A 14,818-nucleotide genomic window follows, 5' to 3' on the forward strand; every position below is an offset into this window, starting at 1 on the left:
AATTAGAGCTCGCCATTCATTAGTCATTAGAGAAAATCAGCTTCCGAGAAAAACAAAGGATGTTGACATTACATCATCACTCAATAGTACAAGGTTTCCGTCCCACTTGTCCACATGCACACTCATGAGTACTATGTTTCTGTCCCACTTTTCTGTCCTTTACCTGCCTCCACCTCTGTTCTGGTCCTGGAATTCAGAAGCTGGCAGCATGATGTCAAACTGAATGGGTGTACCAGGAGCTATCAGCTCCTCTGGTTCAGGAGCAGCTCCAGTCTTCTGGGAGCCACGACTGCTGTCATAAACGCCTCCAGGCTTTGCTCTGCCGGAAAAGACAGACAAGAAATTTTAATTTTAAAAATCAAGTCAATTCAGGAAGAGGCACAGCTCCATGGCTGGATAGATAACTGGGAAATGTTTCATTTAGTTCTGATGAGTCACTACAACCTGGTTCACTGTATTGAATCTGTAATGATCCTTACTGATGGTGAACAAATGTCTTTAAAGCAAAAAAAAAAACAATATGAATCATTACAAGTGGATGAACCCAGCTGTACTGTAGCTACAGCAGCAGTTGTTATAAGGATTTAAGGAATTTTGGAATCAAACCCAGAACCTTCTACTGTACATGACAGGCAGGAATCTTCAGGAGTCCTCCACGCCATTAGAACGTACACATGGTGTTATTTTATTTTCCTTATATCCTCTCACTTCTCATTGAAGCTTCTTGTAAAAGCAGGGAAGTAGGTTGACCCAAACCCAACAATGTCACCATGAAACAACTGTATTGACTGTGTGAGAGTGAGTCTATCGACAGCAGTACATTTCAAACCTGTCAGGGTTAGGAGAGCCTTCCTGCCTCTTCTCAAAGCTGGTGATGGGAGTGACAGCCTGGATGGCACTCTGGTTCATCCGAATGGCCACAGCCTTAAACCACAGGAAATAACAAAGTCGCGGTGAACAGTGGTTGATGCTGTATTTTGAGTCGTGTGTCGTCGTAAATGTTTCAGGTTTTCCACGATTAATGTTTAAACCTCACCTTGGCAGTTTATAAATATACATATCTATATATCTATTCAACAATGCTTATTTATAATTATCATAAAATAATATATCTTATGAATATAATTATAAATAAAATATATGTATATATTATTTATACTATAAATATCATTATACATTATTTTTTCTTGACTCTGGAATAGGACTGATCTCATAAATATCATCGTCATTAATTGCCTTAATGTGGTTCAAAAAGACCACATGACAGTACTTTTTGGACAACTGAAAAACAGAGACGGAGCAGTGGACACAGGACACGTACATTATCCCTGGACATTTGTTTGTATACAAATGAAGCTGAGTCGAAGTAGGCAACGCACCAAGATTACTGTCCAATGAACAACTACCACGACTTTTTTGCAGTGGGGAATAAAAAGGGGGGGGGGCTCAGATTACAGCTGCCGTTTGTTTGGAGAATCTAAATTATTAAGTTTGTTGTGGAGCCTTACCTCGGGCAAGTTTGCAAGTTATAAAACAGTCAAAAGCTGCAACTCACTGGGTCACTGCAACATTTTACTCTTTAGATTTGGGGTTGAAAATAAATGGAATTTTCCTGGTTACACTTTTTTGTCTTTAACCTCGAAAAGCACGGTTTTAGACTGTGGCATGCTAGAAAATCACAAATACAAACTAGGGTCACTAGTTAACACTGTACCACAATCTATAATGTGTCATTTGTTACAGTGGTAAACAATAATGTGTGTATGTCGTGCAGAGCTTGTTGTTCCACGTGTGGAGACATTTACCTCAGGATTGTCAGTCAGGTAGATCTGTCTGGAGATGTTGTTGACTGTACAAATCCACTTAGAAAAACAAAAGAGAAGAATTCCACATTAGGACTGTCTCTAGTCATGACAACAGCTGATTAACAGACGGAGTTTCTTTTATCTGTAGATACTGTATGTCAATGATGATGGCAAAAACACAGCAGGGCAAACACTTACCTCTTCATATTCTTTTTTGCTCTCTGCTTGCAGAATCAGTGACCTTCAGGCAAAGGGAGGAATAAATGAATATACATCATTAACTACGTTTGCATTAAGGAAACATGAAGATAAGACGATGACATTCACACATACGTTTTGCCTGAAGGGCATGTGATCTGAAAGCAGTAGCGTCGGTCCTCACACTCCACGGCCATGACGGAGCTGTTGTCCAGGTCGAGGATCATCCCTCCTGCCACTGCTCCTCGTGGCTGACACATCAGGTTCCCCCCCTGGGTGAAGAAGAAGAGTCTGTCCCAGGCTGTGGTCACCAAACCTGTTTTACTGCAGGACAGAGACGAGTGCAGGTCAGAAGGGCTCCATTTTTAAGTCACATTTTGTAAGATGGGAACAGGACACAGGGTTGTATAATAAAAAAATATATAAATTTTAATATATATATATTTTTACCCAGTCTTTTTACCCAGTTGTCTTTGCATTGATGGCTTTGATTGTGAAATGAATGAATGTAGTGTCATATTAATGCTGTACGGACTCACCCAAGTCCGTACTTTGCCTTGGCAAACACTCCCCTACAGCTGCTGTACTGTATCCTGGACTTTGTCGTGTCTGACTGTGTAATGTGTGTCATTAAACACACCTTTTCTTCGTTGTCGCAGACATTTGTCCAAGACTTTTATCGTTTTAGAGCCACAGACGGTGCAACTGTGCTGGCATTTTACTGCGTCAAAGACTCAGCTGCAGTCTGTGTCCTTTGGATGGATGTTTTCTTAATAATTTATTCAGTCTGCAGTAGATGATGAAGCTCAAACCCTTTGTGCCAGACTTGACAAAATATTTTTGTCAAATCAGTTTTTTTTTTTTAAATCTTCTGCTGCTGTTGTGTCGCCAGTGCTTCCAAACTTGTTTCAAAGACAAATATTCCTTGATTTAAAGACAAGTTTGAATCACATCATGTTGCGGACTTGGTCTTGTTTGTAGGCGATGAAGCCGATCATTCTTACTTCCTAATGTTGAGGTAGCCAGCCTTCTGGATGAGGGTGCGATTGACAGACTCCGTGTCTTGATCTGGCATGTAGACGGAATCGTCCACAGACAGAAGCTCCTTCTGGGACATGCGCATGGCCTCGGCCTCAGTGTCCAGCTGGGTCTGGATACTGCACAGAAAGAAAACAGATCTTATAGGAAGGTAGAGGATTTCAGACATGGTTTTGAGATCATCTTCTGGTCAATGTCGGTATTGGTGTTAATGACGGCCGTTAACCTCTGTGTCATTGTGGAGACGGAGGAGAGAAAGTTGTCCATCTTCTTTGACACCAGCTCGATGCCTTTCTTGAAGAAGCTGATCTGAGTTAGCAGAAAACTGAGGGTCATTTGATTTTACATGACGAGAGATTACCAAATATTTTTGGACAAATTGTGTGATGACATTTTAATTGATTGATAACTATTTGATATTGATGTTTGATATTTTAAAAAATCATGCAAGAAAGCTTTTGTGATTAAAGTCTATTTGTAAAACATAAATAACAACTCCAACCTGTGCTTGTGTGTATCCTAACATGGGTTCCAGCATGGCTACTCTCTTGCGATACTGCAGTGCGTTGAGGGCACAGTAATACTGCAGTGAGGCCTGGTGCTGCTTCCTCCTGGTGTACGCCACCTCCTTCACCAAGTCTGCCTTCAGCTGTTCACACAGGAGAGGGGAAAAACATCCAGTGAGTCACGTCACTTCTCAGAGTGATTATTATTATCGTCACATCACTTCAATAGAACATAAGCAGAAATCAGAGTGATTATAATCTTTAAAGCAGCATTTGATTCAAAACCTTTCTGCTACAGTGAGTCCTGGCAGAGAAACAATATTTGATTCCATATCATTAAAAGTCTCTCAGATTGTAGAGCGGCGCTGTTTTTCAAGACTCTGGGATTCCTGGGGAAGAAAAAGGCTTCATCAGTGGAGCTGGGAGTCAAAGTCACCTTCTCATTCTCTCTCTTCTTGGGCAGTCGGCTGTACTTCACCATCGCAGCTTCATGCTCTGAAGGAGAAGGAGGCAGATGAAACCATCAGCTAGGGACTTTGACTTTAATTTTGTAAAACTGCTTATAGTTTGTACTCACCATCAGTGGCAATGCCAAATATTTCCTTCAGTGTACTAATCTCTGCAAAAATACAGACCAAACTAATTCAAGTCTGACAAATGACCATGGGTGTGTATTGGCAAGAATATGGCGATATCATACATATCACTGTACAGGGGCAATGATACGATATATTGTGATGTGCTGCAATACCATAGAGCACAGCCATATACAATTGAATTGTACTGTAGGAAAACTGTCTACCTGTGAGGTCCTTCTCTCTGAACTGGATCAGGGGGAAGACCATGCTGTCAGCCATCTGGTTGGCGAGCTCAGAGTGGAGGGAGTTCAGCTTCACCAGGCAAAACAGAAACATCAAGGGCACGACAAGGATACACACTGATGAATATAATATTTAGTAATTCCATGTCACAGTGTAGATAAAACTGTCAAATTATTAAAATGTATACATTTAGAGATTCTAAAGGTTCAGTTACAAAAGTTATTAATAGAATAAATACATTATTTTACAGGTTTCCACACTACAGGGAGACCAGGGACAAAATAAATAAAACATGCTTTGAGTAACTATAGCCTGTGGCGATTATTATCGTGTATGTAACTTAAATTAAAGGCATGTTTATCATTTTTCATTACGGGGCAGTAACGCAAGTATCAAATAAATTAACTTGTCTGAAACAGTTTTTTCGTGAATTCCCAAATAAAAGGTCTCACCTCCCCTACGGTTTTGGCAAAGCTCTGCAGCGTGTTGATGACCTCTTCATCACCTTTGCCAAGGGCAAAATTCTAGACAGAAGAAAGAAGTCAAATATTCTCACACTGAAATAGTGTAATGTAGCATAATACAACTCCACAGAAGAGGAAGAATGTGATATCTATTCCAATTTTTTACATATCACAATCAAATTATCTTGTAATATGGGTCATAATAGCAGCTTTTCCACATAATTCTTTACAAAAGGCTAACCAGGTTGCTAACTACACTAACATAGCTCAAGCTAAATGCTAAAGTGTCAGCCTTGGTGTCACCTTTTTGCAAACAGATTAGCAGCTGTGGCCACATTTGTTTTAAATATACACGGACAAGGTGTGTCTGCAGAGGTTACATTAGGAGAACAGTTCTGATAAGAACGGTAATACAAACAGGTGTGTCTTCACAAGCTGTTCTTGTTGTGCTCAACACCAGGTTCTCACTTCTTGTTTTCTAACATAAATATGAAAGTGTTTTTTTGACATTTATATATAAATGGATGTTTAAAGAGCAAAAAAAAAAAAACACTGAATCTGCTCATTGCTATTGTGGTGGTAACGCAACATGACTGGGGTAATTATAGTATCTGTCATGTACTGTCCATTATCTGAGCAACGTCAGCTTAAGACTCTGAGGGCAAAGTGCAGGTACAGTGCAGGAAGTTTAACCTGACTCTTTAAAGGAAGAACATCGTAGAAACACTTCCTTTTTTTCATCAATACTTACTTTCTTTTCATAATCCAGAAGTTGCTGTGACAGCTGCTCTGTGGCCAAACCCATCTCACTCTGTAAGGAAGGAAAAAAAATAAAGGAAAAGTGCAAAAGAGCAGGCAGAAATAAAAATGCAAAATACATTTAATATCAATTTATAAGTCACTGAAATACTGCTCTTAGTCCAAACGCACAGCTGATATTTGTGAACCCTAAAAAAGAATCCTATGCTGTGATTCCAAATGTCAGTATTAACCAACTGCACCTCAAGAACGTGGTGTTAATTTGTACCTGAGCTCCAAAGACTCGCTGCATGGACTGCAGCAGCTGGTTGGTGTAGTCTGTGAGCATCCCAGCATCTTCCTCAAACACACTGAGCAGGGAGCGTGTCTGCGAGAACAGGCGTTGGGGGAAAAAATGTTTATTTTGTTTTTTATTTCAGTTAGTTCAAATGAAAATGTCATCTACACAGCAATAAAATTACAAGTGATTAAGGTAGTCGGAGTTAAAAAGCTTTTTAGTTTAAACATTACCTCAACAGACTATAATATATAAGGAGACATTCCTAGAGACTGGAGATTTCTGTAGAGAAAAATAAGGTAAACAGTAGGTCTGAGATCCAGCGTTGTTTTTCCACGTAGGGTAATTTCCCTGCAGGTTGACTATGCAAAGAGTCTGGTTGCGTAAACAGGTACAGTGAGGAAGGACAGATTCACTGTTTGCCTTTTAATCACTGTTGACTTTTACTCCTGCCAGTTTTTTTCTGCATGTATAAGAATTTTTAAACCTAGTATGAAGTATGGAAACACATTTTTTTGGTACTGAACATGTGAAAAGCTGCAGGACACACAAAGGGGAAAAGAGCATCTACATCTTAACATCTAATTTTGGTGTCCTTTATTACTGAATGTCACAATTAAGAGCATAATAAAACATTATTGGTATTCATATTCTCCATTTTATTCCAAGCACAGCCACCACTTCCTCTAACTTCAGAGCAGTGTCAGAGGTCAGCTGTGTTTAGGAACGACTGATGGAACAGACATCACAGCACACATGCTACATTAGATGTGTGTCATAACAAAGGCTGTCCGGTCTATTACTACCCATCTACAAAAACCCAAAACATTAGGTCTATTTATTCCCCATTGACAGAAGATATGAAAATAAAGCATCGCTTGCTTTACTACTGAATATCATCTTCAGATGTACAGTACCTCAGGATAAAGTAATGCTCATATCAAAGCATAGGTAGATCAATGTATTTGGCTTCGTGCAACTACAGTATGAGGTGTTGAACTGGAAGCAAGTTAAGTTTGGCAGGTCACCAAGACATATCATATTAAGGCAGTGCCGTAATAACTTAATTTTGTGTGTCAAAGAAGACCACAACAAAGGAACAGGTTCAGAATGACCTCATTCAATTCTTTTGTTATAAATCAATGGTGAATCAAACGATAGGCCGCCACATTTTCTAAAAATTATTTTTTTTCAGTTGTTGACAGTTACAGCTGGTCTAAAAATTTGATTTCAGTTCTCATTCAAGAAAGTAAAGGGTCCCAAAGTAATGAGATGGAAATGAGTTGAGACTGTTCATTTAGTTGCTGGTTAGATTTAGTTAGATGCTGGACGCCTCTATGCAAATTCCTTATTTATATGGGATTTAAACCATGAAGTAGAGGCTGGGGGTTGGTGTGAAAGTGTCTTATCAAGGGACAAAGGACAAGCAGTTGGGCAGTACTTGTTCTATTACTATGAATACTGGTATTATAACAATCACTAATCTTGTTAAATCAATTAATAACAATAAACATGTGTGGTCTTATTTGGTTGGCAGTAGAGTTTTAGGGATTTTAGCTTAGCTTAGAAATAAAAACAGCCATTGTAAATAAGGCTAAATTAGATTGAATTAAATTAGAATTTAATGAATCCCCCGGAATCCCTTTGGGAAATTAAAGTTCCAGCAGCAGTAAAGTACTGCAAGAACACACCAACACCACCACCGAAGCACAGGAATTTTTTTTTTTAAATCTAATGATTTACCTTTTTGTAAACTAAAGGAGCAGTGTCATTTTTAAAAACATCTGACTGATATTGATCAGATTCCTTGGCAGACTACTATCAGTAGCTGTGTACCTCCAGTGGTCAGCAAACCATAGTTTGAGAATCATACATTCTATGTTGTCAATACGAAAAAGGCTCTTGTCCAGGACAAAAATAGTTGTATCCAAACCTTACTTGATGACTGGTTATAAACGTTGTTGATTATGCGTTATATGTTGTAATAACATTTTTTTTATAAATATTTATTTCTGACAGACAATGAACGGGGCCCTAAGAGAAGTGGTCCATCAGGGAGAGATAAGAGACAGGAGGCGCCCCCTATGTATATACTATACATAGTATATAGTATATGTACGCATTTTTACACGTTCCGTGATGCACATATTACGACTGTATTTCCATCAGCAGGTGAGCGCAGTCGGTCCTAAAATATGATTGAATTCTTTCTGACAATGTGTTCATCGACATCTGTCAGCAACAGCAAACGCCTAGCACACTAAACAGGCTGGGTTAGGTCTATAGTTGGGCTTCAGCCTTCAGCTTCCCTGAAGCCACACAGCTGCTGCTGCAGCCCCCGTAAACAACACCAACCACCGCAGACCTACCTGAGGACTGTCCTGCAGAGCTTCCTCCAGCAGCAGCTTGTGGTGCACGGCCGGCATCTTGTTAGCGATGTAAAAACAGAATAGAAGCGAAGAGGTGGAACTGGGGCGGTTGAATTATTTAGAACACGATTGACTCAAATTCCCAGAAGTCCCCGTGCGAACGACCGGAACACGGAAGTGCTTGAGCAAGGACCGGATGTGACGACATAACCTAGGCGGAATAACAACAAGCGTATTTCCTTATCTTTCATTATGAAAATCAATTTTTTTATATATTTTTTGTAGATCCATTTAAAAAAAGCATCTACCCTTTTGTGATTAATTTATTTTACCATCCAGATAAAGCTGAATGTAATTCAAAGTTCTGCATGTGTTTGTTTACTAGCTCTTTTGTGTTTATTCTGTGTGCATTATATGTAATTTGAGCAAATAAATATGAAACCAATAGCCACGCATATATGTGTGATGTAGATCTGTAATCTAAAATTGCTGACAGAATTCTTCTACGGTGGGGTTGTGAATACTTATTGTTTTCACAGAACTGTTAAAAAAAATTATAAACAAAAGGTTGTGAATTCTCAAACAAGTTTGCACCACAGATTTATTTTATTTATTTTTTAGCATTAAAGTGTTTTTGTAAATGTTTCGTTTAAAAGGTATCTTAAAGATATGTGCAAGAAGTACACACCCTTTTGTCTCTCCCCTTGATTAGGTATGATCACACTCACCTGTGTCCTGAACGCTGCTTCACTAATTAGTCTCACTTGTCTCACCTGGTGCCCTGGGTATAAATGCCCCTCTCTTTCACCATGCCCTGCTCTGTTCATTGCTGCTGACTGATGTTGTTTGACTCATGTTGTTTGACATTTGCTTGATGTTGATACTTATTGCCGTTTGGTGTTTTACTGAGCATATGTGACCGACGCTTGTGCCAATCCTGCCCGTTTGCTGTCCTGCCCTGGTCGCTGGGTTCTGTTTGTTCCTTTTTTCACCCTTTTGTTCCGAATGTTCCCTCTGATTTGAAATGATAATTCTTATACTTTATTTTTTACTGCGATTAAAACATGGGAGTAGGTCACCTCAGGCCATGGTAGTGTTGACAATGACCTTGTGGCCACGGAAGACTTGATGTTTATATTGACCAGTGTAACAACTGAAAATGTAGTTAATTGTTTCTGTGATTATTTTGGTTGAGAGGCAGAGGTGTGTGTGGAATCATTTCTTTGGATTTAGAATACTGATCTACAACTGAAATTGCACACATAGATACATTACCCATTAATCACAGCATTATATGTCTAGTTAAAGTAATTAATAGTTGTGCAGTGAGTCTTAGAATATCATTGAAAACATGTGTCTCTCAATTCAAAATGTCATCTAAAATAAGCCTGTTATTAAGGCATATTGTGTTGATAATGGCTGATGTTCTTAAAGGGCAGTATCCAAAGGGAGTGTATATTGCTCTTGGAAGTGGCAGTGCAGACTCAATTACTCTTCACTCTTCACCATCCACTGCAGAACCTTCCTCTCTATGCTGTGCAGTCATTAAAGCCACACTGTGTGAGTGTTTTTCAGCTTCCTCAGGAAATTTAGTCGTTGCCTTGCCTGGGTGGAGGCGGATTTATTTAAAAAATCCTAAAGAGCATCACTCCAACTGAGTTTCTTTTTTTGTAAATTGTAATTAATAAATAAGGTGCAGAATACAAAATGTACTAAGATATGTATAGTTCTGTTACTGTAACTCTGTCATAGCTACAGTCTAGTTCTTGCCCATGCTGCACACAAGCAAAAGTAAAAAAAGAAATCCCTTCTGTCACTGATCATATCTTGGATGATGAAGTGAGTATTTGCAGCATGCTATTGTGTTCACCAGATGTCTGGCTGATAACACCGTCATGTGATTATTCTTTCTATCCGTCCACGATGTTAAAGAAATTCTTAAATTAATGTGCCAGTAATACACACGGAAGTACAGTAAATACTTTAATTTCAAGCATGTAGTTAAATAACACTTTCATAAGTATTCAAATCTAAAAACATAAGTGTGCTGAGCGAGAAATTAGAGGTGCATGTTTTATATTACTCAAAATCTCTAAAAAAAAAAAAAGCCCAGAATTTCTACTCCCTTGCCACTTGGTCCAGCTCTTTCAGTGGAAACCCAAGGTGTTTCCAGGCCAGCAGAGTTTCATCGCCCTCCGGTGTGTCAGGGATCCTCCCAGGAGGATGAGCCCATAGATGCCAGAACCATCTCATTCTTTACATGCAGAGGAGTAGCATCTCTTTGAGACCCGCCCAAAAGTGTGCTGAGAGGAAACTTGTTTTTTTCACAACACCTAGCTCATGACCATAGCTGAGAGTAGGAATGTAGATCAGCCAGAAAATAGAGAGCTTCACCTTTCAAATCAGCTCCTTCTTCACCTTAACAGATCATTGGAGAGTCTGCATAACTGCCAATGCAACACCAATCTGCCTGTCCACCTCTCCCACCCCCAGTCGTGAACAAGACATCCAAATTACCTGAACTCCTTCACTTGGGGCAGAAGAAAAGAACCACATCATCTGCAAAAAGCCAGAGACCCAAATCTGAGGCTGTCAAACGAATCCCCTCAACATCCAGCTTTTGTCTAGAAATTCTGTCAATACAGATCATCCTCCAAGTCCAACCCTCACTGGGGATGGGTCTGACTTACTACTAGTGATACAAACCGTGCTCTGATACCAGTTATACAGGGAGGGAACTCCCCAAATTATAGGGACCCATACCCCATACTTCCAGGGCACCCACAATCTGTGATCCACAAAGCACATGTAGACTGTTTGAGTGAACTCCCATGAAACCCCAAGGATCCTGCCATGGGTGTAGAGTTGGTTCACTGTTCCTTGGCAGGAATTACAGCTACACTGCTCCTCCTGACAAACAGATGGATCCTCCTTCTGAGGACTCCTTGATAGACCTTAATGGTGAGGCATAGCCATATGATCGGGGTTCGATCATACCCAGGTTAAGAACCACTGCCCCAGACACAAGAAGGTGTGTTGGTAGGATTAAGGAGGTCTTATTTCTCCACTGACTGACACAACCTGAGTCGAGCTCAGCAGTGATCCATCCCCAGAATACATCGTGTTTATGGTGCAGAGCAAGAAAAAGGGAAAGGAAACACCCAGGCCATCACAGCTCCACACAGAGACTAGAATTAATTCTTACTAATATCCACACCTGTGGTCTAGTTAGACACTCCATGATCCCAAATCACATTTGGTATATATGGCTTTGGCCTAGAGTTAGGAAATGGAGGACCTAAGGAAAATTCACCCCTGGCTTATGTCAAATGTTGCATACAAACTTATGACCTTCTGTAATAATCCTGCCCAAATTCCCCTGTTAGACACAACTTTTAAGTCAAATTCAAGAACTCGTGTGTTAAAACAATATTTTTTATTCCTTACAAAAGTTGGAAAAGAACTGGAGTTTAAAAAAAGGATGCAAACTTGAATAAATGACACTGGATTTCTTTTTAGGTCTAACCCCGGTCATGTCTTGTTGTGTATCATCTGATGCAGGCAAGTCCTGACAGGTACCTCGGACAAGAGAACATTTTTTTCTCCCTGGTGGACTCTGAGTTTTAATTGGTTAAGTTGTTGCTGTAAATCAGACAGGGCTTTCCTGTCCTGAGCTGGATAATTAATTGTGTTTGCTGGCATGGCTCAGTCAGGCTTATAAAAAGAAAGTGCCTCATGTCAGTGGAACTAACTTGGATTGAACAAAGCAGTGATTGAGCTGACCAAGGAAACACACACTCAGGAGAAGTATTGAGCTGTGTCTTGTGGACAGCACTCACTTGTAAGTGAGACAACACAGTAAGGAGTCAATTATTGGGCCGGGAAAACACTGCATGTGGGAAAATATCAACTCAATACATGTTTCAGGACACAGTAGCCAATGTTTCAAGTATTAGTGTCTAAGTAGGGTTGATCATAAACTCATATAAATTCTTATATTCTTCGTTTAATCATTTTTATTGATTGAGAACATTTTTTAAACAAATAATTTGGTTTCATTGTCTCTTTTTTCTTTTTCTTTTTACCCTTGCAAGTCGATTAATCTTTTATGCAAAAAGACAGATTTCTGACATCTTTAAAACCTTTTCAGAACAATTTTTCTGTGTTTCTAAGTAGATCTAGGTCAAGGTATTGTTCCCAACACTAGCACATTATGACTCCTACTTAGCTCAGCTTTTCAAATTTCACTCTTCATATCATTAAGTAATCTGTGAATGCAGTCCAGTTGCCACTAAATCTTTTCAAACCAGAAACCTTCTTAATGAACCATCAGTGGTTTTCCGACAGTAATGACCTAGAACAAGGTGCAACACTCTTGATGACTTGATGATAATGTGCTTTGCACAAGTCACCTTATCACATGGCTCCCTATTGGCAAATGACAATAAGTGCTTGTTTACAAGAAGGTTTGTCATTTTGTTGAATAATAAGCCTTGAGGTTGTTTATTAGCTGTAGAGTGATGCAGTCTGCCCACTATTAAATTTCACGTGAGACTGAAGGACGGTGGAAATGTGATGTGAGGTCAGATGAGTCTATGCGGCAGTTTGTTTGTGGTTACAAATAGGGACGCAGAGTTTCTGACATCAGTGTGGGTATTGCACCCGATACTTTACTCAAATGTGCGTACTTAAAAACATGTTCTGATCCAGTGACCTGACACTCTCTAACTCTCAATACAACCACTGGTCAGCCAGTGTCGTGTGTTTCCCTAAAGGAGTTCAGAGTCTCATTGTCCTCATGGGTAATTTATTTAGGTGAGTAGTTTGGAGGTATTTTAACATCGGGAATGGAGCAAGACTTGAAATGTTCAGTTACAAGGAATTTAATAACACACCTGAAGACACCCCGTAGCACTAACTACGCTAATGTCTCTTCATGGTTGAGCGATACAGAAGAGAATCCAAAAGTCTCTTTATTTTTAAGACTTGTTGAACCAAGATTATATGATTGTATCTTTCAGGTGTCTATAAACATTTTCCTGCTTGGTGTCCACACTGTGGTTTGACTTGAGCTCAAACACACACACACACACACCATACATTACACAACCCTAGCCCACAGAGATGTACCACCTAAAGAAGTGCAAACAATACAAACTACCATCTATAAAAGATTTGCTCTAGATTCACTCCATTGATTTTTCGACAGGACAATCTTAGAGGAGTCTTAACACATAATCGTTTGTTTGATTTATTAAAAGAAGAATGCTGAAGAATCTAACAGCCTGATTCACGGATGCCTCGAAATTTTGTTTTTTCCCCCACATGTAAAAAAAGCAACGAAAACACACGATTGGCTAAGTCTTCCTCCATTCCCCGCCTTTTTTCCTCTGGTTTCCTGGGTAACCATGTCGGGGTGGAGGTAGAGAGCAAATCATGTGGGGACATAGCATCTCTCTCTCTCCCTCACTCTCCCTCTATCAGTGTGTGTATAAAACATCCCTCTCCCCATGCTTTCAGTTCACTCTCTCTATTGAACTGCACACAGGAAAGACCCAAGACTGTAGAGGGGGACACAACGGAGGGAGATTCCTCTGAGACGTTCCTGTGACCTTTCCGTCTTTCTTTCTTCTTTGGTTCTTTCTTTCCATCTTTCTTTCCTTTTCTTCTTTTCTGTTCTTATTTCACACACACTCCTCTCTTCTGCCTCCCCCAATGTGTTTTGGATCTCTTACCTTGTCCCCCGCTTTCACTTCTTTCTTCTTCTTCTTCTTCTTCTTCTTCTCCATGCTAAGCATCTCTCCTGTGCTTGGACAGCGGCTGCATTGATGCAAAATGGGCTGTGGCAATTCCTCAGTCACCAGCAACGCTGGAGGGGGTGAGTGTGCATCTGTTTGTGTGTGTTTGGAAAGATGGGGTGAGGGAGGGAGGGAGGGCGGGGAGGGGGTAACGAGATAAGTGAGAGTGTGCCAGAGAGTGTTGCTGAGAAGGTGTTTTGAATGTAAATGGTGTCAGGGTTACCCTTGCATCCAGTGAGTCAGTGTGAGTGTGTGTGTGTGTGTGTGTGTGTACATGATTAGTGGTCTCCTTAAGGATAGTGCGCTGATTGCTGAGAGGAGACCCTCATGAACGCGTTGTTCATGAGGGTCTCCTCATGATGGACATCATCCTGATGTAGTACTGTTTTTATGTCATACTCCACGCGGCTGCTGTGGAAAACTCAAGACAGTGGCTTGTTATGTTGTGTTTTCCTCCTCCCTGTGTTGTTGGAGGGTCATTACTGTTGATTTCCATTTAACTTGGAGGATGCACTGTCATTGAGGTTCCCACTCGTGTCATCCTCCTTATAAAAAAGATGCAGTTTGTGAACAGAAGTAGGTGGATTTGAAACAGGGCACTCCGTCTTTCAGCTTTCATTCACAAAGCCTGGAGAAACACGAGAAAATCCTGAAGAACTGTTGATAAAGGGTTGACACAAAAACCGCTCAATGGAAACCTGGCCTGGTAACAAACATCTGTGAACTGTAGTCAAAAAATCTTCAGTACTACCTCTGTCTGACCATGTAAGTACTTCCAGTATA

The 14,818-nt window shown here is 40.1% G+C and overlaps 3 protein-coding genes and 1 long non-coding RNA gene across 8 annotated transcripts in view; 3 read left to right on the forward strand and 1 right to left on the reverse strand.

Moving 5' to 3' along the window:
• tubgcp6 (tubulin gamma complex component 6) overlaps positions 1-2,169 on the forward strand; it is a 28,400-nt gene extending 26,231 nt beyond the window's left edge. Inside the window, exon 26 of the mRNA XM_025056089.1 lies at positions 2,037-2,169. The gene's annotated coding sequence lies outside the window, so the exon portion shown is untranslated. The remainder of the gene's footprint in view (positions 1-2,036) is intronic.
• Positions 1-8,471, reverse strand: part of appl2 (adaptor protein, phosphotyrosine interaction, PH domain and leucine zipper containing 2) — an 11,392-nt gene extending 2,921 nt beyond the window's left edge. The window contains exons 1-15 of one of the 2 annotated variants that reach the window (XM_008312256.3): positions 8,238-8,471; positions 5,860-5,958; positions 5,584-5,643; positions 4,821-4,892; positions 4,350-4,437; positions 4,125-4,166; positions 3,984-4,042; positions 3,544-3,690; positions 3,268-3,350; positions 3,008-3,160; positions 2,139-2,327; positions 2,004-2,046; positions 1,806-1,862; positions 821-924; positions 164-319 (exon numbers count right to left, since the gene is read on the reverse strand). In XM_008312256.3, the coding sequence (XP_008310478.1) occupies positions 164-319; positions 821-924; positions 1,806-1,862; positions 2,004-2,046; positions 2,139-2,327; positions 3,008-3,160; positions 3,268-3,350; positions 3,544-3,690; positions 3,984-4,042; positions 4,125-4,166; positions 4,350-4,437; positions 4,821-4,892; positions 5,584-5,643; positions 5,860-5,958; positions 8,238-8,294 (1,409 nt within the window). In that variant the 5' untranslated portion in view covers positions 8,295-8,471. The remainder of the gene's footprint in view (positions 1-163; positions 320-820; positions 925-1,805; positions 1,863-2,003; positions 2,047-2,138; positions 2,328-3,007; positions 3,161-3,267; positions 3,351-3,543; positions 3,691-3,983; positions 4,043-4,124; positions 4,167-4,349; positions 4,438-4,820; positions 4,893-5,583; positions 5,644-5,859; positions 5,959-8,237) is intronic. The other variant, XM_008312257.3, reaches the window with a different exon arrangement.
• On the forward strand, positions 2,213-4,030 carry LOC112487094 (uncharacterized). Of its 2 annotated transcripts, none has more exons than XR_003049845.1 (3): positions 2,213-2,350; positions 3,577-3,721; positions 3,891-4,030. It is a non-coding gene; the product is annotated as an uncharacterized LOC112487094 (long non-coding RNA). The 2 variants fall into 2 exon arrangements; XR_003049844.1 differs by having other exon boundaries at positions 3,846-3,986.
• Positions 8,472-13,978: 5,507 nt separating the features above from the next.
• c25h12orf75 (chromosome 25 C12orf75 homolog) overlaps positions 13,979-14,818 on the forward strand; it is a 5,165-nt gene continuing 4,325 nt past the window's right edge. For all 3 annotated transcript variants that reach the window (XM_008312263.2, XM_017032761.1, XM_025056090.1), the window contains exon 1: positions 13,979-14,115. In XM_008312263.2, the coding sequence (XP_008310485.1) occupies positions 14,073-14,115 (43 nt within the window). In that variant the 5' untranslated portion in view covers positions 13,979-14,072. The remainder of the gene's footprint in view (positions 14,116-14,818) is intronic.

Source organism: Cynoglossus semilaevis, chromosome 6 (genome assembly GCF_000523025.1).
Source record: "Cynoglossus semilaevis isolate Cse_v1.0 chromosome 6, Cse_v1.0, whole genome shotgun sequence".
In the NCBI taxonomy this organism is placed as follows: Eukaryota; Metazoa; Chordata; class Actinopteri; order Pleuronectiformes; family Cynoglossidae; genus Cynoglossus; species Cynoglossus semilaevis.